At 36.8% G+C, this 27,944-nt stretch overlaps 1 protein-coding gene across 3 annotated transcripts; it reads left to right on the plus strand.

The window, feature by feature from the left end:
* Nucleotides 1–131: 131 nt before the first annotated feature.
* On the plus strand, nt 132–27,912 carry LOC110829422 (uncharacterized). Of its 3 annotated transcripts, none has more exons than XM_087357265.1 (11): nt 132–216; nt 8,764–8,899; nt 10,087–10,325; nt 10,950–11,718; nt 12,558–13,075; nt 14,212–14,298; nt 20,731–20,905; nt 22,152–22,269; nt 22,560–22,866; nt 24,252–24,383; nt 25,982–27,912. In XM_087357265.1, the coding sequence occupies exons 2-11, from the start codon at nt 8,773–8,775 to the stop codon at nt 26,144–26,146; spliced, it is 2,637 nt and encodes an 878-aa protein (XP_087213391.1). In that variant the 5' UTR covers nt 132–216; nt 8,764–8,772; the 3' UTR covers nt 26,147–27,912. The 3 variants fall into 3 exon arrangements, with proteins under 3 accessions (XP_087213391.1, XP_087213390.1, XP_087213392.1); XM_087357264.1 differs by lacking the exon at nt 14,212–14,298 and adding an exon at nt 16,403–17,182; XM_087357266.1 differs by lacking the exon at nt 14,212–14,298.
* The last annotated feature ends 32 nt before the right edge of the window (nt 27,913–27,944 follow it).

A 27,944-nucleotide genomic window follows, 5' to 3' on the forward strand; every position in this document is an offset into this window, starting at 1 on the left:
GAGTCTAAAGAATGTTTGAAAAAAGGAGAAGGGAATAAAGACATTTCGTAGGAAAAGGGTTAGAGGAGGAGAAGGCGAGAGAGAGCTATAAAACCTGCATCATGACATACATTTCTTCAGTCAGAAGAAAGTGAGATTTGATGAGAAGCGTTGCAGTAGCTCAAGAACCAAGTGAAAGACTGTTTCTACGATACGTGGACGGCATTTGTTTCAGAGGTTAGTGACACCTGTATAACATTTCAAACAGCGAAGATCACAAACATATTTTAAAACAGTGAAAATATATATTAATAATTAAATATACAGTTTCCCGAATACGTTCATAAGTCCTTCATTGGCTTAGGTGCTCATGTACTGCAGCACTAATAACACACCAGATATGACATAGCAGTTTAAAATAGTTTTCATTTTATTTATTCGATATATCGACAACTGTTCGAAAGAAAAAATTGCAAGTTTTCATTAGACATATTTCGTGTTATATCAATTAGTATTACGATGGAAGATAGATGTCTTCTGTGTTTTAGCGCTGTGTAGTCTGGTAGAAGTTTGTCAACGTTTCAGAAGTCTTTGTTGCTTCCAACATCAGGGTGATTGCCCTGGTGACGTAGGCAGTACGGACAAATTGATAACAGTTCGATGCAAATTTCATTAAAAGGAACTATCAGACAGATTCTGATAAAATTTATATTTTTTTAAGAACGTGGAGCAAAGACCCCAAATACAAAATTTGAAACCTGAAAAAATTTTGAAGGGAAAAGAGTACTTTGAAGACAGAGGTAATGATAGGAGGATAATATTAAAATGGAATTTCAACAAGTAGAATGTAAGAGTAAGGACTGTTCGAGTGAAATATTCTTTTGACTCCGGGTTTGAGAGCGATAAATAATGAATTACTGGAGCAAGGTTTGTGAAATTGTCAGTGGAAAAAAGATTATGACCATATCTCGGAAAGAACTGAACAGAAGGTTGTATGAGCTAAACGTAATTTAGGACTTGAAGGAATTAACTAGGAATCAAGCCCCGTAGACCATCAGCTTATAGCACAACAATATTTATAAACTGTAAGTAATGTAAAATACAATAAACTTTTGGAATACAGTAGCACTTGAGAGCTTATGACTGAGGGAAATTTTGAATGAGGAGAAACGTGTTCTGATTTGAATACAATGAATAATTCTCCTGTGTCTTTAATGTATCCCAAATGTAAGAAAATAAGGACACGAAGTCAGACGACAAACGAGGTATACATATTTTCAAAATGAGTTATCTGAGATGTTGCATACATCACTTCTGATTATAAATTATAAACAATTATAATGATGCTGTGACATATCTATCACACTTAACACACTGTATTCTTTATAAATTTCCGTGGATGTATTTTACATTATATAGATATTTATTTTATTGAGACGGTTTAATAAGACAATAAATTTCGATTCAAGCTTGATAAAAAAAACATCTCCCTAGAACGCCAGTCGTCCTATTGATACATGTATCCTCGATAACAAATTTTCATGTCATTTTAATAAAATAATAATGCAGTCATAAAATAGCGAAGATTTGAAAGGAGACTGTAGTGGGCAATATGCATTAATATACTACGTAAAAATCAAACCAGTGAAAGTCGTAATCGAGGAGACATCTGAAAAGGCATTCATGTCTCCGAACACTACAGCCGTTTCTACAAAAATCCACTCGGTAACAAAACTGGTTATTTTTGTACTTTGAGGCTTGCAACGAGCTCTATTTTGACAGACTGTACTTTCCAAGAACAGTACATTTCCAGTGACCTACTACTCGCACCTTGTAACCCGAAACACATGCACTTTCTTCATAACAATATTCTCTTCCCTACATATTACACGTGCAAAGTTGTATTTAACTCGTTCTTCATCTAAATGGATGGAAAGTGTGATTGGTGCTAAGTCTGTCTGTGAAAGGAATATGGTCACTTGATTCTAATTAGTTACAGCAGGTGGCTGAAGCGTTAAAAATGAAACGAAAATCTACACTCATTCATATGTGATCACACATTGAGAGCAAGATAAATAACTCCATGAAGCAGAGTCCTTCTTGAAAAGCTGACAGTCGTTTAGCTAATTAAGAAATTTTCCTAATTTTGTAGAAACTGAATATTCATTTCAGTGTTTACACGCAAAGATCACTGGTTATTATCCTGAGACAAGTGAATACTGTCCACACCTCCCACCCTATTTCTTTAAGATTCATTCTAATATGTCATCTCATCTATGCCTTGGTCTTCCAAATGCTCTCTTCCCTTTAGATGTTCTTACTATAATTTTTAATGTATTTATCATTTCTGTTATGCGTGTCCGCGTTTATTTGAACACCCTAAATAAAAATTTAAACTTTCCCAACAACTTTTAATGAAGAATTCCAATATCAAATCGCAAAAGCCTTTAGACAGGTAAATGAGTAGAGACGGTTAATGCACCGATTGGAAAGGACACACAAAAGTTGACTGCAATTTCATTTTCTGATTTAGTAATTAATAATATTAAACACAATGGCAATCTGCGATAGTTTGCTGAGAGGTATAACGCAGAGATGGTCCGGAAAACGCCAAGGCCAGTCAAGACTTCACCCTGACCGTGACCAGTGAAAGTCTGAGCGAGCCTTTCAATTTCACAGCTTTCACTTCACAAAACGACTCCCAGAGCAGACGGCACGAATAATCAGGTCCAGTAAATAATCGGTTCCAGTTTGCTAAACGTCGCCTTTCTAGAAATTTAAGTAAAATATAAAATTACCAACGTCGTGGACGTATAACTGAACTTAGTTTGGAGTGATGGCTACCCTTTCGGAAAACAAACATGGAAGTCGAGCCAATAACACGTCTGATTTTGCTCTGATGTCTCAGCTTTGAGTGAAGAACCTAGACTATCAAACTATCAAAGAAAGTATTTGGGGCTAAGGCGAAATAAGTGGAAATCAGTAAGTATTAGGACATAATCAGGGATGACTAGATTTATTCTGCTCATTACACCCTGTTCCAGAAGGAAGCTGACAATGTAACTGGAAGATGGAGAGAATTATAGGCTATTTTAGAGTGGAAACCTCTAAGAAATTCGTACATCAACTAGAAGGAGATGAAAAATAATATTAGAAACGGTAATCAGATAAACTGACAGGTAATTCACAGTTGACAAAGAAATTCTAATTCATGTGTGCTCAGATAAAGTCAAATAAGTTACTGGGACAATGAATTGGAAAGGATGTGGAAAGAAGCGGTCGTGGTCTATTTTTTGTTTCCATCACGGTATTTGTTTGGAAGGACTTAGGAAAACCACAGATGCCCTCAATCAGGATATCTGGTCTTCGACCCAATATTTTGATTTTCCCGAACTTATACAATTATGGAGGTCCTGTCAGAATGTATGAGAACCCTAAGGTACCAGCAAATACATGTTTTGTCTATATTAAGGCCATGAGCCATTTGATAACACAAGTCAACACGCTTCTGGTAACGTGATTGTAAGATAACTCTTCACATTAAGATGGCTGTTTTCTGGTATGTTGCGCCCAGAAGTTTGCCGACGTTTCAGAGATACTTGCTGCCTGTATCATTAGAACGACCATCACAAATATACGTAAGCCGGGGAAGGGACAGAGCACGAGCCATCATCCTTTGCAATCTTACTGTGACGTAGCTCACGCTCGCAGATATCTTGCGTCAACTGTCCAACACAATGATGTGAATAAGAATTCGCGGCGACATATTTCCACGCCACCATCTTAATTTTGTGGTACGTAATTCAACAATCGTAAAACTTGACCTTGCCTCGACAGAATTGTTTTCCTGTTTGTGCTGGCATTTGAATCTCCCTCACTGTTTCGTTTCATTAGACTGACTGAGAGTCCGGAACTGATCGCTCTCACATGTGACCGAATTCACGTTCTTAGCGACGAGGTTCATCAACCTCGGTTTCTTCACGATGCATTTCCCGGCAAGAGTTCGACGTCTTGTCTTATCTTTAACAGAGTGGCTCGCAGACAGTAGTTTTCTTCTTAAATTATAATAAGGGAAGTTGCGATTCAATTTTTTTTTAAATAGACACAGATTTGTTCCTTATTCTAAATGAACGTAACTTTATTATATTCGGAAAATACTCAACATTTTGTAGTTCAGGAAAATTTTACTTCCGTCTTCCATCTAAACATGTGAAGGTTAAAATGTACGAAGGGATAACTATGGTGCTTATACTGGTGTTAACGGGGACCTTTAAACCGTGTATGTATATAATCGTGAAGCCGGGCCTTGAATAACGGGCGTGACATGGTAAGACATGCGTCAGACAACGTACAAGAAAAGTAGGTAAAATTCGCGGCACGGTTGGCCGGTCTAGATAAATTAACTTCTGCTCAGCTTAGTAAGTAGTCCAGACGGAAACACGCATCACATCTTAAGGACAAAGAGTTCTGAACACACCCACACTTGTTACAGCATTTGACCAATGTTCTAGACTTTTATAATAATTTAATTCTTGAAATTATTAGCCCATATTTTGTAATTCTTCGGAAATGGGGGGAGGGGGAGAGAAAGCAGATGAATAAATATTCAAATAAATAAACAGATTTGAACAGTTATAATATTTAATCGTTTCGATAAAATTCCGTTCGATACTTTATGTAAGTCCGCTTTTTTCTCTGTTGTCAGAACTTCCAACCAAAATCTTTTACACACATTAGATCTCCTCCATGAGTGCCAAATGTACAGTACTTCCCTGTGTAGGCAGAGACCATGCGTTGGGCCGTCTGAGACTCGAACCAAGCACCTTCCGAATAAAATTCTAAAGCGTTACAGATACACCATCCAGTTCGCTTGATTTCGATTACATTTCACAATAAGCTGTACAATGTAAATTATTGGCTGAATTCAATTTTGAATTTCGTCGGTTCAACGTAATTAATTCTCCAAAAGAAGCTCAAATCAGATATATAAATTTTTCAGAAATACCTCATTCTACAACAAACTGCTACGTAATCATAAATACAGATCCCATAAGTTCTATAAATGTTGTTTTGGCCATTTTTAGATTTGGTGCATTGCCAAATTTAACGAAATATAAGATAAACATTATTTTGCAACTAAACAGCGTCCCTTTTTACGACAGATTAGTTTTTGAACAACAAAAATTATTATGAGATGATAAAGTTGCGTCATATTGTGATAAATATATATTTGTTTAAATCTTGTCAGTCTAATCACAATAAAATTCCTATTAAATATTAAAATATTACCATAATTAACATTTAAATATTTAAAATATATTATATGATGTTCTCTATCGAAATGTAAAAAAGTGATGATCTAAAAGTGAAAAGTGATAATCTTATGTAAATCGAACATTTCGATAGAGAACATCATATAATATATTTTAAATATTTAAATGTTAATTATGGTAATATTTTAATATTTAATAGGAATTTTATTGTGATTAGACTGACAAGATTTAAACAAATAAAAATTATTATTTTTATAGAATTTACGATATATGATGTTGATTACCTTTGACAAAAATTGATTTTTACGTGTAATAAATGAATATCAAGACAAATGAATGCCACAGAACTTCAAAGAACGCGCTCAGAAAACCTGTGTTCTCCAAACTCGATCACAACTTTCCATCCTTAGTATGTGGGACTGGGTGTTTTTCGAACCGGAACAATCATGAAACAACACAACATACGTACGAATACCACTATATATATTATACTTTCGTTTTATTGCGACAGGTTAAAGACACAAGTTTGGGTTTGGTTATTCTGCGTAGCTGTAAGAGCACGTGGGTAGATTTAGGTCGCCGCAAACAACGTAATACGTAGGCGACTGACATCAAGTACATGCTGAGACACTTTGTCTTACTTTTGACACAAGACAACATGAATCTGAAAACACACACTTATTTATTTATTTATGGAATACATGCCTGAAAGAAGAACATACATTGCCGGCGTTTGAGAAAAGGGTGATGTGTAGACTATTCGGAACTAAGATGGAGAAAGTGAAAGAAAGAATAAGTGACAGTCATAATGAAGAACCTTATAATTTACACTCTTCGCAAACTATTATTATGGATGATCAAATCAGGGAATGTCCCAAAAAGATGCATACACATTATAATACGGAATATTAACTTTGTTCATATAGACTACACCTTCTTTGATGCCTGTATGTGTGGAACATGCAACACGGTTACCGGACATCAGAAATTCGCAAACAAACTGAACTCAGGAACCCTTATGACGCGACTTGCGAGGCCTAGGCGTATTTCAGAGAACATTAATACTGACCGTAAAGGAACAGGATAAGATGCTGTAAATTGGACTCAACTGGCTAGTGATAGGTTCCAGTGGTAGATTCAGTAAGCCTAATGAACCTTTGGGTTTCATAACTAATAGTGCATGGGGGAGAATGTGTTCAGAAACTGAGCGATCACTAGTTCCTTATAAAGAGCTCTGCTCCAGCAAAGTTTGAGGCAGAGAAATTTAGATATTTATTTGGACTGAAATTCTTCCTTCGTATTCCAGAGTTCCCAGTTTCAAATCTAAAGCCAATGGTCGGGACTGAGATTTCCGATATTTTTCCTCAGTACCTCCGGGAAATATCAGACAGTATCTTTAATTAGGCCAGGACAGCTTCTTTGCATGCCTCTCATTAATAATACTACAATTCGACGCAACACAAACTGAGCCACTAACAGCTTTGTTAAATAGAAAACAAGTAAATAAATAAATTGAATTTCTCTGGTAACAAGATTACGAAATCAAATACTTTCAAAGCAAACCTTGCCAGCAGACTAAATATTTAAAAGTAAAAATATAAAAAATGTATATTTTAATGGGGCCCGTGTTTTAAAAAGTAAACGAATAAATTGTGTGACGAATCGTTTCTTACAAAATCGATATAGTTCGATATGAGCATAATTTGTTTTTAAGGATTATGTTATGTATGATGGAACAAAGAAAGCTATAAAACTATGGAGAACCGCCACTCAATTCCTTTGTTTCTGGAGTGGGTGGTAGAGAGAGCTAGCGCCCAGCACGTCACAGGAATGGGAAAAAGAGAAACTCGTCAGAAGCCGACAAACAAGGAACAGCGTGGAATATTAATTATTCCTTTTCAGACAAAAACGTATTGGGTACAAGCCTGTTCCCATTTCATATTCATCTTTTAAAGAATCTTACTGTGCCCGTGTCTCTTCGGTTCGTAACGAAATGCAAGTTCTGTAGTCTGCGACTGTCCGATTTCTTAAGCCGTCCACTCTTCCGTGTAACAATACTAGAAAAATATACTCTGGAGACAGGCAAGGATGAAGATGGCTGTCTGTGAGTTATTACGCTGATAAAATCGGCTCTAAGGACCTGCGGACTTACATCTCTCTTACTCGAAGAACATAACAAAAGCCACAATTATTCCAAGGTCACTGTTGCGATGTGATCAGAGGTCATTGTTTTGAGCCAAAAAACTACTTCGGCTCCCATTTTTGCAACAACGCGTCTTAATAATGATCCCGGTTCATGTGAGCTGCCTAGTTCCTAGATAAGTTTGCGACAGACGGGTTCCTCGTTCACGCTAGAGCGTGCATAACACCTGAAGCCTATGTAGCCTACAACCTGCCTAATATAGAAATAACTTTGCATATTATTTAAACTGTTTGAACATAATGCCTGTGGTCACACTGTGCTTTTATCGCATTCTGTTTTGCAAGACGATAAGTATCCTTAAGAATACAAGATAAATCAGCTCTTACTTCCTAGCTGTAAATTATTATTATAGTTGTCTACAAGTGAGTCAAAAAACTACGAGTAATTCACGAATAAGGGTAAAATACGAGGCGCGTCCCAAAAGTAAGTTTCCCTGGGGCCGTTTACAGAAACAAAACACAATTTCATGGAAATATTTATTGCAACAGATACAGCAAGTGTCCAGCTATTTTTCAACATATTCGCCACCGGAATTGAGACATTTGTCATACCGTGGGACCAACTTTTGAATACCTGTGTCGTAGAAGTCTGCCGCCTGGGATTGGAACCACTGTGTGACAACCATCTCCGCCTCTCTGTCATTCTCAAAACGCTGACGCTGACCGGACAGGAATTTCTTGAGGTGTAGGAAAAGATGGAAATCACTGGGAGCGAGGTCCGGGCTGTAGGGTGAATGATTAAACACCTCCCAGCTGAACTCCTGCAGGAGACTCGCTGTCCGTCGAGCCGTGTGCGGCCTAGCGTTATCACTGACCGCACTTCACAGTCGGCGGGAGCTGGAATAAGAACCTCCATCTTCAACAGCTGCAACGATGCTACTGTGAGAACGCGGGAAGTACCGTTAGTGCATGCGCCATGCTACGGCATTGCTCCATCACGTACGCACAGTCGCTTCGCGCAATATAAGGTTTGCTAGCTGTGGGACGAGTGGGAAACTTACTTTTGGGACGCGCCTCGTAATATAAGAAACGTGGAAACTCCAAGAATACGAATCAAATTAAAAAACTTACAAACACTGAGCAATTATAGCTTTAGTTTGTAGTTTTCTAAGTTGTGAAACCGATTAATCTTGTAGGTGGTTGACAATGTACAAGTTATAACCTGAAGACGAAGATGACTGGTTCCTCTGAAATTTCATAAACCACCTAGAAGGCTGCATTGTGCAAGAACCCATCAGGAGAGACAATCTAATTCTCACAGGCACAAAAGCCTCACTTTTTTCACACGTAATGTTTATGGGCTTTTCAGGACACAGATATGAGGTGGCTCGTGGTGCTGGCCTGTACTTTGGCGTTGTCTCTTGTGGCCTGCGAGAGCCGAGCGGAGAGCGACGAATGGGCTTGGGGCAAAGGTCGAGACCAGAGTTCCGATGACAAGCAAACAGGTACAAAGCCAATGCTTCACTAACTCCACACAGCAGATTCCCTTTGAGAAGCTGACGGTTGTTCAGTTGCCAATAAATTTTCCGCCTATTCTGAAGTCTAAGGTTCATTACCGTGTCAACAAAATCCTGCCACTGGGCCCTATCCTGAGCCAGATTAATTTAATCACCCACACACTCATACCATATTTATTTAAGAGCAATTCAAATTCAATCCTGTCATTTACACACAAGTATACCAAGTTATCTCTTACCTTCTGGTCTTCCGACTACATAACAAAATTCACTTCTCGTTCCCCCACTCGTTCGACGTGCCTGTCTATCTCATTCTCCTTGGATCGATCACCTCTTTGATAAAGTGTACTCATTATGCAGTTTCTCATTACCAAATATTCTTAGACTTCTTGTTTCTGCCTATATCTTAACTGCTCTCTGGCATTCAGTCTTTGGATGTCCTCACCTTGAAGTCAAGAGACTTACGTTTCACACCCATACAAAATAACAGGCAAAATTATACTTTTTATATCTTAAAATTCACATTTTTGACGATGAACGGGATGACAAAATGTACTGACCTGAATAGTAGCAAGCATTATTCGAATGTAATCTCCTTTTAACTTCTTCGTTAATGTAATTTTGATTTGTTACTGTCGTTTCCAAATATGAGAACCATTCCTCAGCTCATAAAATGTATTAAATATCATTATACTATTATTTTGTCCTGAATTCGAACGACGAAGCACTAACATGTATTTATTTCTTATAAGTTTCCGTGTGAACTAACCTCCTTTCTAGTGAAACATCAAACACGAAGGGGCTGTACTGAAACATCCGGCTATTTCACCTCCAGTCGAATTCTGAGTCTCAAGAAACAGACTAGCATCTATAAATTAGAGATTCTACGGAAGTGGTGCAATATAGTCGGCATGGCAAATAAAATTGTTTTTCTAGTCTAAATGTCTTTGCTAACACTGATTATTCTTTAATTAAACCATATTTATTTGTATTATGGTCATTCCAATAGTATTTTACAGACTGAGCTATGATCTCTGTTTCGATAGCGTCAGCAAATTAGAATTTTCTGTGTTGCCGCCCTCTGTAATACTTCAAACCCTTCGTCTATCTTTAAGACCATAAACACTCCACAGTAAACCTCATATCTTACAAAATAAAACGTCTGTATCCACCAGGAGTGCTAGATGCGTCCAGCAGTAGTCAGATTCTGAACGTGACGTCAAATGTCGAAGTAGATGAAGAATCCCTAATCGATAGCATCGTGACATCGACCCGTCAGGGGCGAACTCTGCAGCAGGATGGTTACAACCAAGTGGCCAGCGACCCGCAAGTGAGGGAGGCGTTAGAAGCCGGGAATGACTCTCAGGCTCGCCACTACATTCGAGAGAAACTCTGTAACTTGGGACTGATGGCAGTAAGTACTGGAAAGTTACACAACCGTTGGAAATCCCCCAGAAAATTAATCAAGGTTTGACTGCTATCATTTGAACCAGACCCGAATATTATCTGCGGCTGGGTCGGGCCCGTAGAGACCTCTAGTGGGGCTATTACAGCATTGACCCAAATTCACGTACAACTTCTGTTCCGGGTGCATTTTTTAAAGATGCGTTCACATTTGGAATATAGAATGAGATTACGATGATATTACAAATATAAGTCGCTTCTAAACAAAGCCGTAGTGATAATCTGAAGTGGATATGAAATACTTTACACAAAAAATAATTCCAACCTACTTTCCCTTTCCTTCACACATACAATCACTTGGAAAGACATTTGAGAAACTGTAACGATACATCAATCAGCGTATCTGGACCTCTATAGAACTTTATCTGAAATGGGTTTTAGCCTAAACAAGAATGGTTTACGGCCAAACAGAAAACTCTATTCTGACAGAAGAAAGCCTGTAGGCCATTGGACAAAACTTATTGACAAACAGATAAAAATAAGATGTGTAACTACCACGTAATTATTTTATCAAAACTTTAATCTAAAAAGCCATAAAATGACTTTTAAGTATCTTCCAACTTGTGTCTTGCAGTGCGAGCCTGGAATCGAACCAAAGCGCCCATACGTACATCCCCACGACCTGATCTACGCTCAGCCAGTCCATATAAAGCCAGTGGGTCGTCCGATTCCCGCAGTTCCAGTTCGAGGCCCGCCAGTGCACTCACTCGGCGGATACGGGCCCCCTAAACCGATCCCTTTCCCCCCTGGTCCAGGGCCAATCATACCCCCTTATCGGCCACCACGACCTCTACCCGGACCCATCTACGGAGCGCCCAAACCCTTATCCCCACCCGTGTACGAAACAATCGAGCCAGACTTCCACGACTACCATCCTCACCCGCCTCTTAAGAAGCCTGTGGAAGTGGTAGTCAACTCTAACGGAGGAGTTCAACAACACGTGCATCACCATTTTCACCACGGTGATGGTGGTGTGGTGAAGCCTGCAGTTGTGGTGGACCAGTCTGGTCCACTGATACCGACAGGTCCTGCGTTTGAATCTGGACCGGTGTATGGTTCTGCATCAGTAGGACCTAGCTCTTCTTTCGCTGGTGGACCAATAGGAGGAAGTGGCTCTTTGTATGGTGTTGGGCCAATAGGAGGAGGAGGAGCTCTTTATGGTGGAAGTGGTTCTTCGTATGGTGTTGGGCCAATAGGAGGAGGAGGAGCTCTTTATGGTGGAAGTGGTTCTTCGTATGGTGTTGGGCCAATAGGAGGAGGAGCTCCTTATGGTGGAAGTGGTCCTTATCTGGGTCAAAGTCCGTTTTATAAAAAGGAGCTGTCTATCAAAACGCCTCTAACAGGTAAGATAAATAGATTTATAGAGGATATCTGAAGTTTACGTCGGCTTAATTTACGACAATTCACATTCACGACATTTATATAACATTATCTACGATTCATTAGACGTCGGCGGGTCGGTATAATTTCCATCGGACTTATTTTATTCTCAAGTGTTTTAACATTTAGATTTCAACCTATCAAACCTTGTTAAGTGTCCACAACAGCCAGCCATTGGAATAAATTCCACAGTCGTATCCTGCTACTTTAAGATATATTTCAATGTTATCCACACACACATACAGAGGCCTCCCCAATGGCTTCTTTATTTCTGGTTTCCTGACGAAAAATTTGTGTGTACGTCTATTTATCATCTTTGAAATGCATTATCGATGTTCTGCTCGTAGGAGGATACCCTAATAATATTTGGTGCCGAGTACAAATTTTGTGTAAGTTCCTCAATAATATTGAAGATGAAGATTTCTGTCTTCTGGGTTGTTGCGCTGTCTAGTCTGGTCGACGTTTACCAACGTTTCAGAGGTCATACTGCCTCCGTCATCAGGGCGATGAATATGACCTCTGAAATGTTGGTTAACATCGACCAGACTAGACGGCGCAACAACCCAGAAGACAGAAATCTTCATACTCACAGCTGTGAAAACCTCAAATTATACAAGATATTTCTTGCAAGATTCAATATAATGTACAATGAGCCTACACTGTTCATTATTTCACATCACTCCATGATTATGGTGTTTATTTATTGCATAAACAATTCTACTGTTTAAGAGCTAACCACACTTTAGTTGTCGACACAGACAATTCTGCGGTATTACTTATAATCTTAACGTCGTATGTTTAGGTAACGGTCTGGGCTCCACCGTATCTTCATCAAACTACGCAGATCGGTACCCCGCTTACGAAAACCCTCGCGCTGATGGAGTCCGAGGACTGGCAGATTGCGTATGCGTTCCATACGACCAATGTCTTCCACATGAAGTGGCGCGGAAAGAAGACGGATACTATATCGATCCTCGCACCAATGGCGGGAAAAATATTGAGGCTATCACACTCGACGATGTTGTCATCACTGACGGAAACGGAACTATAATTTCTCGACATGCGAAAAGAGAAAACGATGATTCTGACGATTACAGTGCACAAGAATCCCACGATGAAGACAAAAAGAAAGTCATTGCAGACGAAACTCAAGATGGGGAGAAGAAAAATTATGAAAAGGATGAAGAAGAAATTATAACTGGAGATGATTCCAAGGAAGAAAACGTATCGGAAGACAGGAATCGTCGGAGGAGACGAAGAGAAGTTCCAGTCAACAAGGACAACAATGAAAATGATTCAAAGAAGTCTGGCGTTCACCCAGTGAGTAAACATGCAAACTAAACTATCCATAAAACGTCATAGGCATTCATATTTAGAAAAGATATCCAAAATCGTAAATGTCTCGTAAACGTTAGACGCTCAATAACGCAATAATGACTGTCTTAATCTGAGAAATCTTATTTAATATCCAAACTGTTCAATAATTCATAATATATTCCCATATTAAAATTAAATATATCATAAAAACAATAACTGTAAAATTAATTCAACTACAACTGCATTCGAAATATTTGATTTAATATGCACATTATTACACAATTTCTAATAACTTCAAACATTTTTTTTCAATTAAATCAATCATTTCATAATGATGCGTGATCTAGCTCCATTTGCATTAGAAATATCAAATTTAATATTGTCTACTAAAGAGTTCTTAATATTGTAAATAGAGGTATATGTTTATTTAATGTCATTATGAAAATTTAAAGTATGCAACATACGATAATAACTATTTTTTGGATTATCTTTTCTAATAAGATATGCTTAAATCATATTTTGCTTAAGCTACTGTTTTGTGCTGTATATATTTGCTTCCGCATTTCAAAGAATTGTCTGGTATTAACCGAAATTATATAAATTAAACTGACGAAAATTTTAAAATCGGAGGGCTGTTAACCATTTTGTTTCCTATAACAAAACAAAAGTTGTAGTAAACATTTTCAACTTCTCTACCTACATCTGAGTCGCATAATACGAAAAATGTTTTCTTTTGTAATACGTCCACCATATTCTGAAAATACGCTGTTCAAATCTCGGCCTCGTTAACGGATATTCTGATTTAAAGTTCCCATGATTTTCCTCAACATCTCCAATCGAATGCCTAGATAATATGTGCAAATAAGTTGCGACCACTTCCTTCAAAATCTTTACATTCTCACTAAACATTGTCTTCTCATAAAATTAAAATTTAAATAGCATCCACAGCTGAAACAATATCGTTAAACGCCCTAAAACAATCAATGTTCCGATCTCATTAAGCAGACTTTTGGCTAAAATTTAAACCAGGGAATTCTTTACTACAGTGCACTGTAAATACCAGTAGCAATTCTAATGGTGTTGGGGGAATGGTCGCTTTAACACGGATCGCTTTCTTTGTGCTGCCTGCGATGGTACAGGTTACAGAGGACGTCACAGAAGAAGAGAGGGGACAGGAAAACGACAAACTGGATGAGAATGACACGCGAGAACAAAGAACTGCTGAGGTGGGTGGACAGCTTTCTTGCTGCCCCAAATTGTAATTCAACTGAGATATATTTCTTCTTCACTCAGTGAAACATAGAAAGTAGGATCTACATAAAATCGTACATTTCTCTAATAGAAATTTTTCACCACATTTCAGAGAAAATTCATTTAACATTCTCCATTGTTTCCTGCTTAAATATTTATTTTACTTTCCTGTATGTGTTTGCCAAAAGCATGTTTCGTTACATCTTGTATTAATTTTCAGTCTTTCTTTAAAGTAGACTTGTCTTCTTGTATACTTTCCACGTAATTCTGACGTCGATTAAAAGAGGCTTTATCTATAGCCTACAGACCTGACGCTTTAGTAATATCGCCTAAAGTTATCGAGACATATAGATCCACTTTCGCACGCTTTGTTTCTCTTCTAACTTGTGCAATAATTTCCATCCATCTTCTTTCTCCAATTATAGGCTCTGTACGTTTGTTCGGATATGTTTCTGACTTAAATATTTCCAAACCGTCTTTTGTCAAGTGCATTGTATAGCTGAAAAATTCTTCGAGGAATTATTTTCTGGGAGCATGCGACTTGCATGTCCCTTCCTCAATAAATGGTTGAATATAGAAATTTAGTCCTCGTGACCTTAACCAGATTTCAGTAAGACACTCTTTGTATAGTTAACATTCAAGGACACAATCATATACAATCATATATTCCCTATTGTTTATCTCAAGATTTCACTTTCTGAAGAACCTTCAGTGTTACGCTACTTTGAACAGCTGGCGATGAAACTTCTGCATTTAACTATTCACAAATGTAATTTTATAAAATATACATAAAGAAAATTATAGTTAATTCTACTTATATGTCATCAAACTCTATCGTCTACCAACATAATTCCGTTGCTACAGAAATCCAAGGCCTTTATAATCATATAAGACATTTCTTACACTAGGATTTTATAATATTAATGCATGTTCGGTTACAAAGTTACAAATAGACCCTTGAACGCGTAACAGCTGTTATCTTCCATCTATCACTTGGTTATATAGATGACTCAAATCTTCTCTGTCTAAAAAAAAAATATCTCATGAATGTACGAGAAACTGATTACTTGGTAACTGTATTCTTATGCTGGCATTATCTTCTTTCAAATAACTCTCCTATGACGACAATTCATTTTCTTGCTTACGTACCTACATTCGCTGTTTAGGGGTATTTTACGACAAATATCTTGTCAGTCGGAGTGACTACAGTTCTGACGTTGGAATAGATGTTTAGGAGAAGAAGATTAAACCCATAAAGTCTCTCCTCTGCCTCCGAACCTCCTCCTCAGGCTCTGGTTGTTATTGTAACCATCCAACCTAATGTAACAATTTAGTATTGCTTCACAGAGGCAATGAATGACAAATATCAGTTGATCCCAACACAGTAGTTAGCGTTTTTCGTTTCTCTCCGTTTCTGATGTAGTTTATACGCTTTAAAACCGGTTTATAATTCAAAAGTGATCTCTATCCACCGCTGTGTCGTTGTTTGGCATAAATTTAATTAGTAAAATATCATTATACGGCGCCATGGCGGTAAAAGACTGAAAGTTGGTCAACGGGAAAGTATATTCACAAGATAACATAACTACAGGCAGCACATATCATACAATAACGTAGCTGACAAATCTGAAGAGAAAAGACCACGTGGTAAACCCAAGAATATATGTGAGGGTAATATTAAAATGTATATAAAATACATAGGGTGTGAGGATATGGACTGGATCCGACTGGCTCACGATAGGCTTTGACAGTTGGTTTTTATGTACACGGTAACAAAACTTCGAATTAAACGAAAGGTAGAGAGTCATTGGCCATCATCCAAACTCTTACCAGCTTTTCAGTACGGACTGTGTTGTACGGGCAGATAATTTATGAATTTACGTAAATGTGTCGATTTCTTTTAAACTGATATTTCAACTATCTCCCCCGCCAAAGAAAGTTTTTGACACGTTTCTGGTAGTACCACCGTGAACTGTATGGACCATGCTCTGTTGGGACATTGATATGATTTCTCAACACTAAGCACAATCGCTGAAACTAACAAACGCATTACAAGGGGTTGCTATTTACTTCTTGCAGCGAATTTTTGGTGATACATCCAAGTACAAACTCAGCCCGACATTTGGAGTATCTTTCGGACTACCTCAAGGAGGAGGAGGAGGTTATCCTTTGAATCCTTACGGCCCTAACCCAGCTCTTAATCCTTATGGAGGTTCCGTGGGAGGTTTGGGTGGAGTTAATTTAGGATTAGTCAGTGTTAATCCTTTACTCTCAGTTCAGGTAACGCAAGATGAATACGGTGACAAAATTGTAAAACCATTAGTTAATTTACACGTTACGCCAAATCACGGTCTCGTTCATAAAATCGGTGGCTTATTACATGGTTTTCACCACAAACCATATTACCCCGTATATTCGCCATTCAAACACGATCACCAACATCACCACATTCACACATCAAAACCTTACCCCTCATACTATTACCCTCATAAACCGTCGTACTTCTACGGAGGGCAATACAAACCCAGTTACCACTACGCACCGGGGTACTATGGTTACCGAGGTAACGATGAATATACCGGGTCAGGGAGTGGTTATTCCGGTGGATATATTTCTGATGAGGAAGATCAGTATGACAACGGTAATGATTATGTTGATGATCCATATTCATCATATTCACGTCACAGTAGGGGCAACCAAACAACCAGAGACCCGTCCTCAACTTCCTCCTCTTCTGGTACTGGAAGTTCAACAAAGGTGCAGTTCCCAAGTGACAGACGCCATGATGTCAGTACCAGAACCAAACGACAAGTTAACGATGACATAGGCGGACAAAATGAGGTGAACCCGGTTGAGGAGGTAAGATCCAAAAACCGAAACAATTTATGAAACACGTCTCGGAGTAGGGATACGAAAATACATTAGTCCAGTGGTTCTTAACATTAACTTCGTTCGTACCACCTCTCGCTCTTTTGATGTTCGAAAGTCCCCGGTCTCCTCCACTTAGACAGAAAATTGTATTTCGTATCTCAAAAACGTTTATAAAATAACTGCTAGTATTATTGTTGGTTATGTAAACGCCCTTAGTGTCCATAAATGACATTTAAGCTACAGAAAACAAATACAAAGAAAACAATTTTCAGGAAAGCATATAAAGTACAAAAAAGTGAAAGTATTAGCATCAATGTGAAGTATATAATTATGGATGAAATATACAAAAATGGCTTAAACTGGAGAATAAAAAATTATGATAATTTTCGATGACGAACTTCTGGGCTGTGATGCTGTGTGATCTTGTCGCCACACCCTAGAAGATCAACATCATCACAACCGTGAGACCATCAAATCTATCGCGATAATTATTAAGTTAATAACAACAGATAAGATGTCGAAACTGACAGAAAGTGTTTTAATTATTTTGCTATGTTGATGTGAGGGGTACCGTAGGCGATTTACTCTACAAAATGCAGACTTCAGTAAAACATACTTTGAACACTCTGGGGTGTGACCCAGAGTTAGGAATCGAAGCAATGGCGTATTTCACTTATATGTGTGAGACTATTTCATGCACTACAATGAATCCACTGTGTGACCAACTGTCATTTTAGTGACTTTCGTTTGTTTCAGATCATCATAGATTAGATTCCGTTATGATAACTTAAATCCCTAATTTAGAGTGCAGAATTTTGTAAATGACTGCGTTAAAGAATCAGAGGTGATAGAGCTGATTTATTGTAACTGATGCCACACGTCAAAGATATACATACACAAAAGAAGTATCAATATCGAAATATACTTCTTATTTGCAGTACTAGAGATTTTAATGGAATTTCGGGGCAAAATTAATATGAATTCGATTCTGGAAAAATATTTTTGTAAAAGCTAAACAGCTAAAAGTTGTTTCTGTAACAGGCTTTAAAATGCGATTTCCGAAATCCATTGCACATTTTTACTGACTGTTACAAACATTAAGGAATTTTAAATTTTAGTCAGTGTTAATTATAAAGATGCACAAAGCTGACTCCCCTTCTAACTTATACGTCTATGCACTCTGTTCAATGCGGATCGAAGACGAAATGACTCGGCCCGACCAACACAGAAGTTGAAAGACAGTGGGATAATTGATCACAGTTAGAAAATGGGTTGTGTATGTTTCTTTCCAAATTATTTTATGATCTGCTGAAAACTTTATTTTACATTTTGGAATTTTCGAGTAAATAACTACTCAGTCTTAATATGCATATGCTGGTATTTGACATTTACTACAATTTTCTGATTCTGTGTCGAATATGTAAGAATAAATTTAAATTTATTTATAAAGTTAGTCCTATATGTTCACGCTACTTCTCACAGAAATTGGGGTAAATCCATAAATTCGATTTTAATTTTAATTAGTTACGTTTCAGAAAGTTTCCAGTGTCAAATATTTGTAATCATTTAGAGTAACGAAAGAAAACAAAATAGATAATTTGCTTATTTGGATTATTACATCAGAACAGTTTTGTAATTTACATCGACTTAAATAATTTAGAATTTATGATTTAGATTGTTTCTTCTGATAATATGAACTCCCGGACTCTGTTCGATTACATTTTATTCTACTTGCAGTTATCAAACAGTAGGTCAGACATTGTTATTGCAATTTTTTCTTACGAAACGTGTTGAGTTGCTTTCAGGTGTGACGATGACCACAACAACAGAAGGATTCTGCAGATTAAGGACGGATGATAAGACAAAGCAACATTAGAAAATTACACAAACCCTCAAACCCAATTAAAACTAACCTTTGTGACTGGAACTATCATATGGACTCACACACAACGACGTTTCTTAATTTCGACTTTGTAATTTCACAACTTTACACTTCTTTCTGCACAACTGATCTTCGTGTCTGTTTGAATGGGTGGAATATACAGCTTCTATGTCGATAACAAAACCCGCATGCTATTAACTAGAACTTTAGTTTAAATATATTTATCTTCAAATTTTCCTAACCTCTTGGCATAGCATCAATAATTTTGTCTACTCCAAGTAGGCATACTTACATAAAATTAAATCAAACACCTCGAAAAGTAATTATCAAATCCATCGCAGATTTAAATATATGTAAAACACATAAGTTATTCAGTAACTTATATATATCGGTTTTCATCCCTTGACGTTTATACCTAACGCCAAACGTCACTCACCGGACAAAATATGCCAATAGGTTGCGGTAAAATTAATACTGGATATTAGGTAAGTTTGTACTAATTTCATATTAGACCTTTTTTACTTTTTCAGCGTTTGCATTCGATGCCCTGTTTTATGATTACGTCACTCATCACTCATAAAATAAAATATGACGAATAGCTTAAGATAATCGATAAAATGGCTTTGGATGTATTGTACTTCTTGAATTCACTGTTCAGATAAGTTAATATTTGCATCGTCTTCAAAATTCTTATCAGTAGTAAAACATAATACGTTGCTTCCCACTTTACATATACTAAATTAAATCAATATATCGGTGTAGCTAAGAACACCAAATTGATTACAGATACGCTTAAACTGTAAATGTGTTATTTCCAATATACTTAGCTCTGTATAAGATAATTGGCATCTCTTTTTCCTCCTGATATCAGAATATTAATACACAATACATTCACAAACTGATTCCATACTTCTAACATCTTACGAAAATAATCGCATAATGCATGAAAGGTTATTATTGTTAATACTGGGTCTATGGGTAAGTAAAGAAAAATAAATTATGTACTTGCATAAAGTTAAAACAAGCAAATATTTGCATCTTCAATCTGAAAGACGAGAAATACATACAAAACGTTAGTCAAACAACTTGAAAGAAGTATACAACTTCGGAGATCTAAGCATAGATGGAATGATATTAAAATGGATATTAATATGAACTACATCGAACTGCTTTGGAACAGGATTCCTGTTAATAAGTTATTAAACATTCAGATTCCATAAAAGATCCAGTTCAGTAACTGTCATCTTCTCAAACAGGGTTCTGTTGTACAGTTAGCTGGAATTAATGTCAATCATGAAACACGAATCCATAATCCATATCTTGTTTTAAAGGAATTCAGATGAATTAAGACTTAATCTCCAAGGATGTTCCCTGAAAACATCAAAGTGAACAGTTTTTGGTGCAATATATTAACGAAGAACTTAAGTAACTAGTATAGTTAGGATATTGTCAGCTACATGAGCCTAAGATGGGGAAAGCAATGTATAAAGAATTTTAGTCAATAAGCCCACTCGAAAGACAGTGAAGGAGATAAGAGGAAAACATGAGATCTTAGGAAGACTGGAACCGACGCAGGATCATGTCCAATGAAGCCTTTCGTATATACGAACTAATCCACCAACAGGATATTTAAATTATTGTAACCTCTGTTTAGCGCCAAGCGATTTATGGAGGGCGATGTGGCCCACAATACGTGTGCTGTCGGAGACCTTTGCAGCCCAATAGACCCCCTTATCCCCAGGGGAAGGCCCAGTGCGGCAGACGACACACACAAGGTGTTAATGGTCGCATCAAAAATCCAGTTTATGTTGACGGAGACAGCGAATTTGGTGAGTATACTAACCAGAAGTTTGTGGCAGTAAAAACTGCGATGTTAAAACATGCTTGAACATAAAATTTAATTGTACACTTACGTTGACGGCAGAGTGTGCTTACAGTTTATAGTTTTTCACAGCAACAAAAACACTGAAACACCGCTTCAATAATATTTTATGATCATCCATCACAACATATTTTAACATACTACGTCTCTTAAAAACTTGAATTGGACAAGAAATAAATCTCTTTTAGATTACGCCAATTGCTTCAATTGTTGAATAAGATCGTTTTTGAAGCAGAGAGTGATTTTGAAGGGCTCCGTGAACTGTAATGATGTCAAAGTCGTGGCCACAATTAAATGTCCACACGGCCAGTGACGATGACGCTTAATCGAGGCGAAGCGTGCACACTTAATTAGAAACTTAATTTTATGGCGTAATTTCGAAGTATCGTTCCGAAACGTTAATTTTCGAATGAGAAATAGTAGACTACGTCCTAGTAGGTGCTTTCTGTACACTTCCAACTACCGGGATACGATTACAGAATTATACTGGGCTGTTTCTTACACACTAACAAGTAATAAATAAAGATAAGTTCTGGCTGGACAAACGGGATAATTTTCTGGAATGGGTAGGAATTCTCTTCGCTATCCAGACCGGCTCTGGGGCCAAGGCTATTTTTGGCAGGTATAAAACGGGCGAAGCGTGAAGGTGGCTACTCAACTCCATATCGAGCCGAGGTCAAGACTGAGTAGAGCTTTAACTCCATATCCCTATACACCGCCATGATGTGGTGCTTAGGACATAAAAGTACGTTAACGTTATCCCGATTATCCGGAGCGGACTAACCGGGCTCTACCTGCTTTGAACCAAAGAAAATCTGTCGTGAAAGTTATAAAGTTTGAAAGGGGATAAATCTAACAATGACATTTTATTTAACGTGTTAACATAAACCAATTGCTGATAAAACCCAAAATTTATGGCAAGAGAACATTAAATTATCCGTTGAAATCCTTTTACAAATAGCTGGTATGTACTGTATTAAATTTTATATAAAATCCTTTGTTATTAATAAATCTTTAAAATATTAAGTGGTGTCTGTAAATAAAATTATATATCTGTTACATCTACGTGTTTCTCTTTAATTTCTACGGATTATCCAGAGTTTCGATTAGTCGGGAGAACACATTTCCCAACCAACCCAGATGATTGGGAGTATACTATATCCTAAATGAATAATGCTTCTTATATAATTCAGGTGAATATCCATGGCAGGCCGCCATCCTGAAAAAGGATGTCCAAGAGAGTGTATATGTTTGTGGCGGAACCCTGATTGATAATCTACATGTCGTCACAGCAGCTCATTGCGTCAAAACGTAAGTTCGTTCATCCTTTCGCTTCGTCAAAGTAAATCCCTAAATAGCCTATGTCAAACGCTAACAAATAGAGATGACGAAAGTTTAATAAAATACGAAAAGATAGAAAAGGGCGAAGGAAAAAATTCACAAAAAATAAAGGAAAATAATATAGTAGATAACTAGTAAATATACAAAATCATTCCCTGATTAATTTCAACGTACCTTTCTAGTTGTCACGAATAAATACATTTTCATAGGGGCATGGAGATTTATTTTCCAATGTTGACCAATGTCCATACTGGTTATAGGTACAATGGACAAGATCTGAGGGTTCGTCTGGGTGAATGGGATGTTAACCATGACGTCGAGTTCTACCCATATGAAGAACGAGATGTATCTGCAGTCCACATACATCCTGAGTTCTATGCTGGCACACTATATAATGACATTGCTATCCTGAGACTTGTACAGCCCATAGACACTTTACGTAGTCCTCACATTGCCCCTGCATGTTTACCTGACCCCCACACCGACTACGCTGGTTCCAGATGCTGGACAACTGGATGGGGCAAAGATGCATTTGGAGACTATGGCAAATATCAGAATATACTCAAGGTATGGTTTACTCATTTCACAAACAGTGAATCAAATGAATGTGTAATACTTTCATGTTTGTCAGCCCATATGCATGTTTCACACCTAAAGATACTCAACGAATTTCGGTAAAATGTTGTATTGGATTAGCCTACACTGAAAGGTGATATATAAAATATTATTTTAGACTACATTGGTTCATTACGTTATGTGAAGCACAAGTCAAACTCTAAAATTACTCAGAAATGGCTCAACACAGAAAAAATGTGACGAAATATTTATGTTATTAATGTCTATACCATTCACTGGAAATGTTTTTCGGTATGGTGGACGTTTAATAAAATAAAAAGCAACTTCTATTCAGTTGATTACTGTCAACAATGAATAATTATCAATTATATAATGCATCCAAAATCACACAATTAATTTTTGAAAGAACGTGCCCCAAATTGGAGTACACATTTCTATGGTCAAGGTTCCCGATTTTTTTTAAAGAACCTGGCATGTGAAATTCTTAGGACACAGATCTGATAAGTTCTTTACTTTTTATAAAAATCCAGTACAACACAATGACCACAGAAAAATAAAATTTAAGTATGACTTAAGAGTACTGAAAGAATTAAATTACAAAAATCAGACATCCCAAAAATAAAATGTAACTTTTGGCAAATTAAGCACCTGTTATAATTTCGATGTCTTTGCAAATATTGATTTTTTAAAAGCATCTCTAATTTCTTCACAAAAAAAATCACTAAAATTTATATATAGACTAACTACAAAAGAAGTATATATACTTTATCGAAGTATTTTAACAATACCGAGAGACAAATAGCAGAGTGAGTAGCGGACAAACACCGATTCCAAGTACAGGCAGAAAATTTAATATTAAAATAAGAATTTGAGAACACAAAACATGGTAGTGGGAACATTTAGAATAGACTGAAAATTCCTTAAAGCTTTATAACAACCAAAGAGACACCTTGATGTCAACAGACTATAAATGAACCCGATTTGATGCAGACTAGCGAAAGACACGTTATATTGGATAATGTACTTTATACAGAAGTAAAGTAAAGCTTTCCTACTATACGCCATGTAGGCGCTTGGGGGGAGTGGGGATATAGCTCCTATTCATTCTTGACCTCGGCACTAGATGGGGGTGAGTGGTTAGCGTCACGCCCCGGCCGGCTTTACCCCCGGGAAAGGACCCCGGTACCCATTGTAGAGGAGGCTGGGTGGGCCCCAGAGCCGGTCTGGACGCAGAGGCTAGAGGAAAAATCCTCTGCCTCCGTCGGGGATCGAACCCCGGTCGCAGTCACTATACCGACTGAGCTACGCCGTCTCGTTATACAGAAGTATGACATGAGACTTCACTGAAAATATGCTCTGACCATTGTATATTGCAGGAAGTGGACGTGCCTGTAGTATCGTATCAGCAGTGCCAACTGCAACTGCAACAGACTCGACTGGGGTACGACTACAAACTGCATCCAGGCATGATCTGTGCCGGAGGGGAAGAAGGAAAGGATGCATGCAAGGTAAGTACTCGGACACTCTCGTTTCTGCCAAGAACATTTCCTTTAGATACTGAATCACACATTAACAACTTAAGAGCAGATTATTATTATTATTATTAGTGTTCGGTCTGACGACAGGTCCATATGAACAGGATCCTTCCATCCTTTTCTCGGACTGGGACCTGTTCATATACGTTCTTGGCAGATGATCCAGAAGTGGTTTGCCATTGCCTTCTTCTGTGTGTGAATGGAGTAATTGTTGGGATGCCACGGAGAAACCGGGGAAGCCCCCGGAGGAAAACTCCGTGTTGCCTAGACCACGGCCTTGCCCAACACAAGTTATAAATTCGGGCACCGCCGGGAATCGAATCCGAGACCCCAGGATTACAAGGCCAGCGTTCTAACCGCTAGACCACCGTGGCTAGCAAGAGCAGATTGGATTAGGGAAATGCTACCTATAAATCACTTCAGAATGTTTTATCTTAACTTGTTCTATACAAAAGCCTGAATATTAAAACATACAAAACTGTAAGTTGAGTAGATTCTAAACTTTTATGCTAAATTACTGTAAGTTTTAAGATTTCTTATATCACATATTACACTTCCACACTGGAGTAAAAAAACATGAAAAAAAAACTATACCTTCTACCTACAATTTAGTTAGTCTATATTCTAACTAACTAGATGGCTTATGGAACCCAAAGGTTCATCACCGAACTAACCAAAGCCCTTAAATTTCAGGGTTAATCAAAATTTATCAGGCAATTTTTCAGACTGGGTCCATCCTAAGAGAATGGCCTTAGAAACAAACAATTATCTGAAGCAATTTAATAGTCACCATGACGACAGCTGTTAAAAATCGATGCATGAGTAAATACCAGCCAACATTTTGAAGCCATCCGCATTCTTGTAAAATTTGTATTAAATGTAACTCTACAACAAAAATTCTGGTACTTGTGGGTTATCGGGACACATTCCTTTAAAAATAGGTTAGGTTAGGTTAGGTTAATGTGTGTGGATAAATGACATATACTTGAAAGTTATTATATTTTATTTCAATAAATGACAACTAAACTAACCTAACCTAACCTAACCTAACTTATTTTTAAAGCAATGTGTCCTGATAACCCACAAGTACCAAAATTATAAATATATTAAATAATTTGTGAGACCCAGACACAGCTAAGAAGACAAGACAGATTTAAAATAATAAAATAGTGAAGATGTAAAATTAATTACACCAGCTCAAGGCAATTCAATTGAAAAGTTGTTATAATGATGGTGATAAATATTTCTTTATCATCTGGAATATTATAAATTACTCAATGGATCCCTTTACTATGGCTAACTGAGACTAAGATATGTATGGGAGATAAGAAACATAAGCATTAGAACAGATTCATGAATGAATAGAAGGCAAACATTTAAAGGAAGGAAACTGTAGTGATTAATAATTACAAGAAATCTATAAAAATGAGAAATGCAAGAAGAATATAAAAGATATACAGTCAAAAGAAAAGAAAATGCATAATCTGACTGCCTTGGAACTGAACTAAAAGTTTGAAATAAACTTAAGTTGTTTGTGTTGTCTGAGAAATAAATGTGTTTTTCTTGTGTAGGGTGATGGCGGTGGTCCCATGGTGTGTGAACGTGGCGGTACTTGGCAACTTGTTGGCGTTGTCAGCTGGGGTATAGGATGTGGACAGTATGGTGTTCCGGGGGTCTACGTCAAAGTAGCACACTACTTGGACTGGATCAGACACATTGTTAACAATAGATATTAATGCAGAATGTCTTCACTAACCACACAGTGAAAGAGATTTCAATACAATGAAATGCACTTAAATATGAAAAGTAACTCCAATAACAGGTCTGTAAGATGAGATGGGAAAAATGTAAATGTAATCAAAACTATATTCAAAATTCTTAATTGTTATGAGCAATCAGATTCTGAACCTCACACAATAACATAAGAACACACAATGGATGAATTAAGTTACACGCTGAACATAAAACAAAATTAAAATTAAACTAACAAAATTTTTGAAAGGTTAGGAAAAAGTCCTTCCTCTAGCATCTTACGCAGTAAATACTGACGTTCTCTTTCCCTCGCCACAGTAAGAAGCTGACCACTCACTTTCACCTAGCACAGACTCTCACTAGCACTAGAATGTCCATTGGATGTTGCCGGACACGGAAATAAGTCAATAAAAAAAGTAGCTCAGAGGTTAGAAATGCATGAAGCTTTACCTCCACTGTCAAATCTCCTGTGATGTATAACAACCTTATTATTTTCCTTCTTTAGCAGGATCATTTTAACTCATATGGATGATTTTTAAAAATAATTTAAATAAATATCGTAAATGAAGTATATTTTGAAATTTGATCTGAATACTGAACATATGTATCAGTCAACATTCATACTTATATAGGTCAAATAATGTATTTGATTACCAAACATGTATCATTATTGCAAGTGAATAAGTTACATTATTTATCCATATCACATGTACTTGAATGAATGTTTTTATATTCAAGATATTGTCAATACTTAGCACTCATTATCATAATTATCATCTCACATTTCTCATCTATTTAAACAAATGAGTTTGTCTGATTCATGGTAACATTTACTTTTAGTAAAATGTACATGCGGACAAAATTTGTTTGATACTGAAATTAATACTTGAAACTCTTTTAAAATGAATTTAATTAATGTTGATAATTGTATCATGTCACCTAACATGAGGTTAATTATCTTCATGGTACATTAAAACAAAACAGTTACCCACGTATATATATTTTTTTAAATTCTATCTAAATTGCAATTTAAAATTAAAAACAAAAACATTAAAGTTTGTTATTAATAGCACAACAAATAAGTAGACCACAAATAAAGTTTCGTACATTTAGTCCATCCTCATTCCAATATGATTACCATGTAAATGAATTTGTGATAATTTTCTTAATAGTTGAATTAACAAAATTTATGTAAGACCATGATGAAGATAATCTCATTTAAAAGATTTATTATGTCAAATCATAAAATAAAACTGACTGTTGATATTACACGTTATAAAATTTACTGAGCATTTAGTTGTAAACATATAAAATAACTTCATCCTTCAGCTACCTGGATCATTATGTTGTAAATAACAGGATCATGTGGCAACAGTGCGTAACATTATGTAAATGTAACTTGGTACACAGTTACAATAACACTTTGGATTTCTTGTACATGCCATTGTTAATTATATCCTCCAGTTATTTTATCTGATTTTCTTATAAAATATTTAATATTCATCAGATATGCTGTCAGGGGATTTTAAAATCAATTGGCTAAACTCTCCTTTGGTCACATGCAAAATACTAAATGTATTTACTAAGACAATGCCCTGTTCAAGAAATCTGGAGACATGAAGTAAGGCATCTTATGTGAGCCTACATAGTTACTAAGAATTTTTACTTTTTAATACTGCAAACTTTTGTTGAAGACTATGGATTTGTAATTCATTTTTAAAATAAACTGTTGTTATTGTATAAATGATAATTTTTTACTATTGATATTGACATATTCATACC

Source organism: Zootermopsis nevadensis, unplaced genomic scaffold, assembly GCF_977971745.1.
Source record: "Zootermopsis nevadensis isolate Lab colony 2312 unplaced genomic scaffold, Znev_1.0 Znev_ptg000028l, whole genome shotgun sequence".
NCBI lineage: Eukaryota > Metazoa > Arthropoda > Insecta > Blattodea > Termopsidae > Zootermopsis > Zootermopsis nevadensis.

What these genes read in the sequence shown, in the direction of transcription:
- LOC110829422 (XM_087357264.1), top strand. Translation starts at nt 8,773, where the DNA reads ATGAGGTGGCTCGTGGTGCTGGCCTGTACTTTGGCGTTGTCTCTTGTG. An exon ending in GTAACTTGGGACTGATGGCA is followed by an intron (nt 10,326 to 10,949) that starts GTAAGTACTGGA and finishes TGTGTCTTGCAG; the next exon opens with TGCGAGCCTGGAATCGAACC. An exon ending in AGAAGTCTGGCGTTCACCCA is followed by an intron (nt 13,076 to 16,402) that starts GTGAGTAAACAT and finishes TACTTCTTGCAG; the next exon opens with CGAATTTTTGGTGATACATC.